This window comes from Monopterus albus, unplaced genomic scaffold (genome assembly GCF_001952655.1).
Source record: "Monopterus albus unplaced genomic scaffold, M_albus_1.0 scaffold105.1, whole genome shotgun sequence".
Lineage (NCBI taxonomy): Eukaryota > Metazoa > Chordata > Actinopteri > Synbranchiformes > Synbranchidae > Monopterus > Monopterus albus.
In genome coordinates, this window is record NW_018127985.1 from 411,930 (window position 1) to 421,655 (window position 9,726).

General features: G+C 42.5%; 1 protein-coding gene across 2 annotated transcripts in view; it reads right to left on the reverse strand.

Moving 5' to 3' along the window:
• LOC109965885 (receptor activity-modifying protein 3) overlaps positions 1-9,482 on the reverse strand; it is a 17,552-nt gene extending 8,070 nt beyond the window's left edge. The window contains exon 1 of one of the 2 annotated variants that reach the window (XM_020610256.1): positions 9,238-9,482. In XM_020610256.1, coding sequence (XP_020465912.1) covers positions 9,238-9,289 — 52 coding nt within the window. In that variant the 5' untranslated portion in view covers positions 9,290-9,482. Of the gene's footprint in view, positions 1-1,544; positions 1,611-9,237 lie in introns of those variants that run through there. The other variant, XM_020610257.1, reaches the window with a different exon arrangement.
• Between the last annotated feature and the right edge of the window lie 244 nt (positions 9,483-9,726).

A 9,726-nucleotide genomic window follows, 5' to 3' on the forward strand; every position in this document is an offset into this window, starting at 1 on the left:
TAACTGTCTTTCACATGTCGGTGCATCTTTTAGGCTGGTTTTTGGAGTGTAGTGACTTATGACAATGTATGAAAAGGCCGCTACGAGGCTGAGGTCAGGCCTTGTTAAATAGATAGATAGATTCAACTTTATTGTCCTTACACATGTACAAGGCACCGAAATGCAGTTTAGGATCTAACCAGAAGTGCAATAACAGCAGTGCAGAATGCACAGTATCTAGTCTGTACAGTCAGAAAAAAATTACCAATAGATATGTACAATTGATATTTACAGTAAGATATGTAGGGTAATGTACTATATACAACAGAGTTTATGGATTTAAGTTACAAATAATGGATAAGGTATATTAATCTTATAAAACACTAGTGCAATGCGATGAAATGGAATGAAACAGTGCAGAATAAGAAAATAATAAGTTACATGAGTGAACATTTCAATGGATGTAAATAGTGCAAAGATAAAGATAAATATACAGTATCAGTATATGGACAGTGTGCAAATGAATAACAGAGCAGTATTCTGTGAGTATGTTCAAATAAACAGATCACTTCAGTGTTACAGGTAACAGACATGTATTGCATTAGAGAGAGAGAGATGAGAAGGGGTGAGGTGTGTGTAGTGGTGTAGAGGAAGGCAGTGGGGGGTCAATGGGGGACAGAGTTCAGTAAGTGTCAGGTTCGTTTGCCTGCCTCACTTCCCTCTTTTTCTCCCCTCTCTCTCATCCTGCATGCTCAGCGACTCTGTTGAGACGCCTCACCTGATAATTGACTCCCGGGCACAGCACACAGCTGAAGCTCATTCCACTAATCACTTCCCTTTCTTATTTAAACCCCTGGCAGATGCTCCATCGCAGCCAGAGCATTAACGTATTTTTGATCATGTATACGCGATGCCAATGCTGACAGTTTCTGTGCGATTGTTTTCGTATGTATATACAGTGGGTACGGAAAATATTCAGACCCCCTTAAATTTTTCACTCTTTGTTATATTGCAGCCATATGCTAAAAGCATTTAAGTTCATTTTTTTCCTCATTAATGTACACCCCATATTGACAGAAAAACACAGAATTTTTGACATTTTTGCAGATTGGAATAGCGTTGTGTAAATACTTTTGTTTGGGAAACAGGTTTGGAAACTCAGATGTCCGAGTTTTCCACGTGTCCTTAAACGCAGCGTGCATTCGTGGCTCGTGGACTTTTGAGAGTGCAGAAAAACACTCTCAAAAATCTGTGTGTGCGCGGAAGGTGATTCGTGTGTGTTAGACGATCCACGCATGCGTAGGTAACAATGTGTACGTACTTTCTAAAGAACTGCACACAAAAAATCGATTTTAAGCATTTGTAAAATGTGTTTTATGTGCAGTTTGTACAGCATGCATTTGTGAACAGCATGACACACACACACAAATGGCTTTATACGTGCAGCTTGCACAGCACGCATTTGTGATCCTCATGACACACACACACAAATCGCTTGTTACAGACAAAACGTTAAACACGCATTTGTAACATTTTTGATAGTATTTTATCTCCATACAGTCTACCATAACAGTAAGGAGACAGCTGTGGGGAAGAAGCTGTTCCTGAGTCTACTGATTTTGGTCCAAAGGCTCCTGAAGCGCCTCCCAGAGGGCAGGAGGTCAAACAGTTTGTGAGAGGAGTCCTTGAGAATGCTGCAAACACGTTGGAGACAGCGTTCCCTGTTGACACCCTCAAAGGGTGGAAGTGGAGTCCCTGTGATGTGTTGGGCAGTTTTCACCACCCGCTGCAGCGCCTTGCTGTCAGAGACAGAGCAGTTTCAGGATCAAGAGCAAATATTTTTTTTGTCAATTCAATATATGTGCAGGAAATACAGAAAATCGAAATGCCGTTTCACTCTCACCTAGTACTGAATGCCATACCATTTAGGAAACTAGATGGTCTACTTTTAACTAGTTAAAATGATAGTGGAGGAGCAGGTGCTGTCTGACCTAACATATTCAGGCCTGTTGGTCAGAAAGTCCAGAATCCAGTTGCAGAGGGAGGTGCTGAAGCCCAGACTGCCAAGTTTGGTGGTTAACTTGAAGGGCATGACCATGTTAAATGCTGAACTGAAGTCAATGAACAGCATTCTTGCATAGGTGTTGTTGTTGTCCAGGTGTCTGAGTACAGAGTGCAGTGCTATGGAGACTGCATCCTCCGTGCTCCTATTCCTGCAGTAGGCAAATTGGTGGGGGTCCAGTGTGGGTGGGAGACAGGTCATCAGGCATGCAAGGACCAGTGAGTTGCTGGTGGTCTGCGGAGGGTCTGGACTTGATAGCTGTATTCTTGTTGTCCTGGTCAAAGCGAGCATAGAAGGGATGGGATGGTGGCTGCTGCTGCTGCACCCTGAGGGGCAGGATCAATGATGTCCTGAGCTGCAGGGTTGATGCAGCTCTGATGGATGGAGCAGAGGCAGGGGCTGAGACGACACCGTCGTCGTCGGTGAACCCCTCGGGAGCTGAGAGAAAGGTGGCGCCATTGTCATTGTTGAACCCCCTCGGGGGCTGAGAGACAGGTGGCGTCGTTGTCGGCAAACCCCTCAGGAGGAAGGACAGAGGTGGAGATTTTGGCGGAGATTGTGGCGGTCTGGCTGAGCCCCACAGGACCAGAAGTAACCGCCTCTATTGGCATGTCATCATCCGCACACTAAAAATGTGGGACCCTGGTGGTGACGCTTTCATTGGCACACCTGGGGTTCTCAGTCTCAGAAGGGATGCTTGGACAACTATGTTGAGGGGCAGACTCTGGGGCGGCGTCGGTGGTCCAGCCAACCCGCTCGGAACCAGGAACAGGAACTAGCTTAGAGGCAGCATCAGTGGTTCAGCCAACACGATCATAAATTGGAACAGAAACTGGCTTAGAAGTGGCGTCGGTGGTCCAGCCGACCCGCTTGGAAACAGGGACAGGCTTGGAGGTGGCGTCAGCTCACCGACTGACTCGCTGGGGAACAGTGACAGGCTCAGAGACGGCGTTGGTGCACCGGCAGACAAGACTGGGGGAGCACGTGGAGGCTGCAGCTCAGGGACCAGCTGTGGCTGTGGAGGCAGCTGCTGCTGGGGAGCTGGCTTTGCTGGAGGCAGCAACTGCCAACTTCTTCGCCTGCGGCCTCTGCCCCAGAAGATGGGGTGTAGCTCTGGGGCAGGAAGTGAGAGAGGTGACGCCATCTAAGCCTTCAGTTGCCTGTAGATTTCACGGGGCTCAGAGAAGCTGATGAAGAAGCCCTGGCCAAGCTCCCTTCCAACTTGTCCCGATCCTTCAAGTAAGCCTCCACGTAGGCTTCCTGCTCATCACGAATGTCACTCAGCTGTAAGAGTAGGTCTGCAATTGCTGGGAGACATGTTAGCTCAGTTCCACTCTGCACAAGCTGCTCCATTTTATTACAAACAGCCATGCGCTCCACTGGGCTACAAATGGTGTCCAAACTGCCACACATACTCTGCAGTACTCGTGAGAGGATTACCAAATCCTTCTTGGGGTCTTTGTGTGACTGGTTCATACCATTGCTGACAGCTGGGAGTACGGAAAGACTAGCATCTGAGTTTACTGAGTCCATGTTTGGCCAGATCATTCTGTTAGGGTTAGTGTCTCTCACCCGGAGGTGAGAGAGAGAGAGAATGAGGACTCAGGGTACAAATTCAGTGTTCTACTACACAAACCTTTAATCACAAAACATAGGCCAATGGAAAAAGACAAAGTCAATCGGTAGATATGTGGACCAAACCGGGGTTGAGCAGTGGAGGCTGACAGGACCGGGACGGGCAGGTAAGCAGGCAGGCAAGCAGCAAGAACCAGGAGGATCAGAGAACCAGGATGGACAGGTGAGTAGGCAGGAGAGCAGCAGGAACCAGGAGACGGGAAGTTGAGCTGGCAGCAGGTGAGATGACAGGAGGGACACAGGACAATACAGGGCAGTCAGGTAAGCAGAGTAGCAATGAGCAGACCTGACAGGAAGAACATGTCAGTCTAAATGAATCCACTCCACCTGGTCACAGTAACTGTCACATCTCTCGAAGCTCTGGCCGACGTAGAGATGTTGTAGCGATCATTGACAGCAGCCTATTACTCAACCCTAGACCTAAACATAGTTATAACTCATTTGAAAGCCTCACTCTGAGTCTCTCACAGCCAAACTGAAAAACTCAAAAGCCAGTTCTATTTGTTGTTGTTTACCATCCACCTGCCCCTTTTTCAGAGTTTTTAAATGGATACTCAGACTTTGTCTGATTAAGTGCTTAGTACAGATAAAATAATCATAGTGAGTGACTTTAATATTCATGTAGATGCTGACAATGATAGCCTCAACAATGCATTCTGTTCACATAGACTTAACTGGCTTTTCTCAAAGTGTACATAAACCCACTCACTGTTTTAATCATACCCTTGATATTTTCTGACATACGGCATTGAAACTGAACACTTAATGCTACAGGAAGAGTTTATTTGATGTTGGATACAGATACAGTAAACTGACATGGTTATTGCTTGAGTCCTGAGGCACAGTTGAACTCTCTGGTAACACTTTCATGGAAGTACCAGGTTCAAATCCTGGCGAGAGTGTACAGCCTCATCCATTAAAGGGAGATTTTCCTTCCCGCTGTCACCAAGTGCTACTCAAGGGGGACTTTTTGGGTCTTTCCTCTATAATAATAGTAATAGTAATAATAACAATAATAATAATAATAATAGTGAGGCCTAGACCTTTTTTTGTAAAGTATCCTGAGATGGCTTCTGTTGTGGTTTGGTGTTATACAATAAATTTGAATTGAAATTGTATCTGTGCAACTTCAAGGTAGTTCAGGTTTAACATTAACTGATTGACCAACAGTCTCCAGTCATGATAGCAGTTCTGTGTAGCTTTAAAGGACTTAGTTTAAAAAAAAAAAAAAAAAAACAGATTGCAAGTTAGTCTTTGTTCCTTAGTGACGCAGAAAATGTTCCAGCAATGTTAGGTGATCCAGCTGTGGAGCAATCAGTAGTAAATGATAACCACTGGAGATGTCATCTCTAGGACATGGTGTTTCATTTCCCATAAATCTGCATCTTTTCCTGCTCTTTATACTTTCTCAGCTGTACATGGAAAGGTGTCATGATTCTGTCCTGCCTGTTTCCATTCTCGTGCTTTTGCCATTACTTCCTGTTTATGTTTCACCTCAGTTTCGGACTTTTTACTTTGTTCAGCACTCATTGTTTTCACCTGCTTCTGATTGTTTGCACCTATTTTCACCCATATTTAGGCAGCTGACTCCCACCAGGCAGCTGCCAGATTGTTCTAGACCCATGTTCAGACTTTCCAGCATTTCATCTCATGCCTATATTTCTCGTTATGACATTGGATTGCCTTTGATCACTGAATATTGCCTTGCCCTTCTGTTTTGGACTTGTTCCTGGTTGGACTTCTTCCTGGTATTCGGCTATCGGACTTCCCTCTCTGACCCCTCGCTTCTGATCTCTCGGCTGTGTGAGTTTGCTGGTTCTGACTTTGGACTGTGTTCCCAACCTGTGAGTGTTTTTTCGTGTTTACGTGGGTTTAGTGATCAGTCAGTAAGCATAATAAAGAGACTGTTTTCACCTTTACTCATCTGGCATTGTAATAGAGTCCGCCAATTAACCTGGCTAGTAGTGGTATTGGGAATCCCTGACAGAAAGGTTAAAGACACAAGAGAGAGAAATTCAGAGGAATGAATGAGTCCCATAAAGTTGATCTCTAACAAGTCCTTTCTCACTTGTATTTTTTGCTAACATGCTCTCAATGACATATATAGTATAGTATATATGTATCTATAGTACCAAGCTCACCCTCTTCATGTTTACATGCAATATTTTGCTCTAAAACAATGTACAACAAAAGCTAATGGAACAGCCTTCACCCTACATCACAGGAACATGATTATCTGTGTGTTAAATTTATAAGCAAGCCCCTAAAGTATTTGTGAATTTTCACCAGTGCTTTTTTGGGGGGTGGGGTGGGGGAAGGTGTACAGCCTATTATATTTGCAGCTTAAACAGACCACTTCAAGCACAGATTTTCACACAAACCAGAACAGATACTTAGGACAAACAATAAAAAGCAAAAAAAAAAAAGCATGAAGGCTACAATACATATACTTTTATCTTTTCAAATAGCTGCAGCCATCATGGCTACAGCCACTCAGCCACAGTAAGAAGCTAATGCTATGAAATCCCATTGTCTGGCTCACACATGAACATAGCAACCACTAAGTTATTTATTGTTAATTACACTTATAGACAGACCCAGTATTATTAGCCATGTACTGTGGTGCTGTGCTGTTTGCAGCAGTGACAAACAGCAATGATCATGTGACGCTCACAGTGTGAACACAAACTGTAATGATGAAAGTACAATAAATTAAAATGAAAAGATAATGTTAATATGCCAAACGTGTGTAAAAAACTATACTAGCTTATTACAGAATCAAACCACAAAGTAAATCAACAATGTAGCCTACCTATAAGTCTCCGGTTCAATGCTGATCTGTCACAGAACTGAAATAAAGGAATTTGTCTCTAATTTGCATATACCACAATACACATACCAATACACATACACATCTGGCATTTTAGCGCCCAACCTGCAGCTAACAGCAGCCAGCAGTATCTATGGGCGTGGTGGTCGCAGTAAGTGGCTGTAGTTGCATTTGGTGCTTGGCCCATTTCCAAAATAATCCAGCACACGGTGCAGTCTGGAGCAACTCCCAGATACCATTTCACTATTTCATCGTGTGTTTATAGGTGTCCTGAACACCAGAGAAGGTGCCTAATGCCGCATTTTTATCTAAATACAGTCTCTAACCTGGCAGGATGGCAGGTTATCTAAATCCTGATTAAACATCCCACCTAATGAGTCAAACACATTGGTGTAGCTGTGACTAGGCAGTGTTGAAAAATTATGCTTGCAATATATTATGTTTTTATTAGTCAACAAATCCCATATAAACAAAACAAAAAACTCCATGTTTAGACTGCCTCCCATTACCTTTCCAGCTGGTCTGTTGCTCTCAGGCCCAGATCCAGTCATTCCTACTTAAGACCAACTGTACACCAAGAATATACACATTCTCTTTAAAAACAAAAAAGCCTCAACAATCAGGACACAGTTGTCTTCATCAAAATGTTGTTGCCTTCTGAAAATTATGGATCTCCAAAAACTTTTGAAGGAAAACAGCTCAGCTTGAATTTTCAGAAAATTTTCACAACCCACAGCACATCATTTATCTGGGAAGTAACAAAATATATCACAAAACAAAGTCAAATGCCTATTTGTCAGGGACTATTTTTATTAGTGGATTTGATGCACTTATGAGTTATGTCTGGCAGCAGGACAGTGTCTCATCTCATCTCATTATCTATACTGCTTAGTCCTGAACGGGGTCACGGGGAGGCTGGAGCCAATCCCAGCCGGCATTGGGCAAAAGGTGAGGTACGCCCTGGACAGGTCACTGGTCCATCGCAGGGCCAACACACAAACGAACAACCACACACACACACACACATTCACTCCTACGGGCAATTTAGAGTCACCCATCAACCTAAGCCGCATGTCTTTGGACAGTGGGAGGAAGCCGGAATGTATGATTTAAAAATGCAGAAGTCAAAGTCTAGCACAACTAGGGTTTAGGTAACGACACGATCAGCCCTTTTTCTTCAGATTCACATTTTCTACCATTTATAAATGACTACAGCAATCATCCTAGTAAGTGAAAGTAATGAATCAAAATGATTCAGTTAAATTTGATCCAGAATGTTCCGTTTTATTTGAACCCGCTGCATCTGGCCCATGACTTTCAAATTCCCAGTGGGGCTCTTGATGGGAAGCTTTTTTTAGTCTAGACAAGAGCTGTCACAGGAAATCCTTGTCCCATGTTCTTGCAGCTTGAGAAAATAACCCCTCACTGCTCTTATGGTAGCAGCTACAGTTAGATCTCACAATTTTTTATTTTTAGATACTCAACACACAAACGAGTTAGTTTGATAATCATAAATCTTTTTTTCTTCCCCTGTTTTCCATGACACTCTAATTAGCATTTTCAGACTGAACATAAAATAAGTTTTAAGCCAGAAAAGGTTAATGTAAGCTAGTGTTCTGCTTCACTGTACAGTGCTATGGGACTACAGCTGTTACATGGCAGAGATCCAAGGGAGTCCAGGCTAAAGTTCTTGGTCAGACAGAGACTACATCCTGTAGTCTACTCTATGCTTATCACTTAAAAATACTGTGTTGGATCCACATTTTTGTCATTTACTCACCTTCAGCTTTACACCTCTAGAGACTCTATACTGTAGGTAAACAGCAACATCCTGATAGGAGCCTGGGCTCTGACTCTTTCTGTACTACTGATCCTGAAACTGAATCCTGTATTCCTTGGCTCATGTGTTTACACAGAAGAGAGCCAAGGATTTTCAGCAGCAGAAAAACCAAATATGAACAAATTAGAGCCACCAGCCTAGGACAAAAACCTGTACTGAAGATCAAGTGAATATCTAAACTGGTACTGCGTGTACTCTGCTGATAGTGCTTCTGATGGTGACGACAGTGATTACAGGGCAAAACAGGGTTTAAAATAACAAGCTTAATACTGTAACTTATCTCAATTAATGTCCAGTATCACCATTAACATTTATACGGAACAAGCGATATCCAGGCCTTCAATATCTAAAACATGACAGCAGCTAAACTAGTATGTGTTTCAGGAAATGGATGCATCAATGATGACCCTGTACCACATGAAACACAATTTCATAATTCGGCCATCAGCTAATAAGCTGCATCCAGAAATACACACTGGCCATTAGAGAAGTCAGGTCTGTCCACTGGGGCATGGCACAGTATGTGTTATCAGATGTGACTGATGATCCTACTACCCCTTAGCCATCCTTATTTTTTGGACTTAACTTTACAGGGCCACATACTGTGTTAGAGCTAAATACATTAAAGATATATAAGCATGGCATGCAATCTGCTGATGTAAATGTCCAAGAATAGCCTACACTGGAACACTAGATCACTAGAATCGCATTAAATAACTGAGTAATGTGTAACATACAGTGGCCTTTATCAATATATTGGAAAAGTGGGCCAAAACCCCTAGACCAGCTCTATTTTCAAGAGTAAATTGTATTTAAAGGACTAAATGAAGGTTGCAATCCTAACGTGTTTTGTGTTTTATAAAAGAAATATTAATTCAAAATAATACGCACCCAAAACGCCAACAACGAGAAGCTTCAGCACAGCCGGCTCACATGTATCCATCGCGCCAGGAGAATCCAGATGAACTTGGGATGAAACCTCAGCTGCAGCTCCGTGAAGTTTTACATTTTAAACGAACCATAACTGAAGTCATTCCAGATGTGCAGGACTAGTTCCGTCATGCTGTCATGACTTCAACTGATTTCTGAAGGGGCTGCAGGAAAACGCCAGAAGAACAAAAGAAATCGGATCCCTGAGCACAAGCGCCTGTCCTGGGGTATGGAGGACCAAAAATGACTTAATTAGAAATAAATAAATAAATGACTACAGTCATTCATAAATAAATACAGAAATAAATAAGTAAAACAATAAATACTTAATTAAATGCATAATTAAAAGAAAAATAAATTATATGCTAAAATAAATATAGAAATAAATAAATGCATTAATAAAAAGGAAAATAAATTAATAAATGCTAAAATAAATACATAAATAAATTA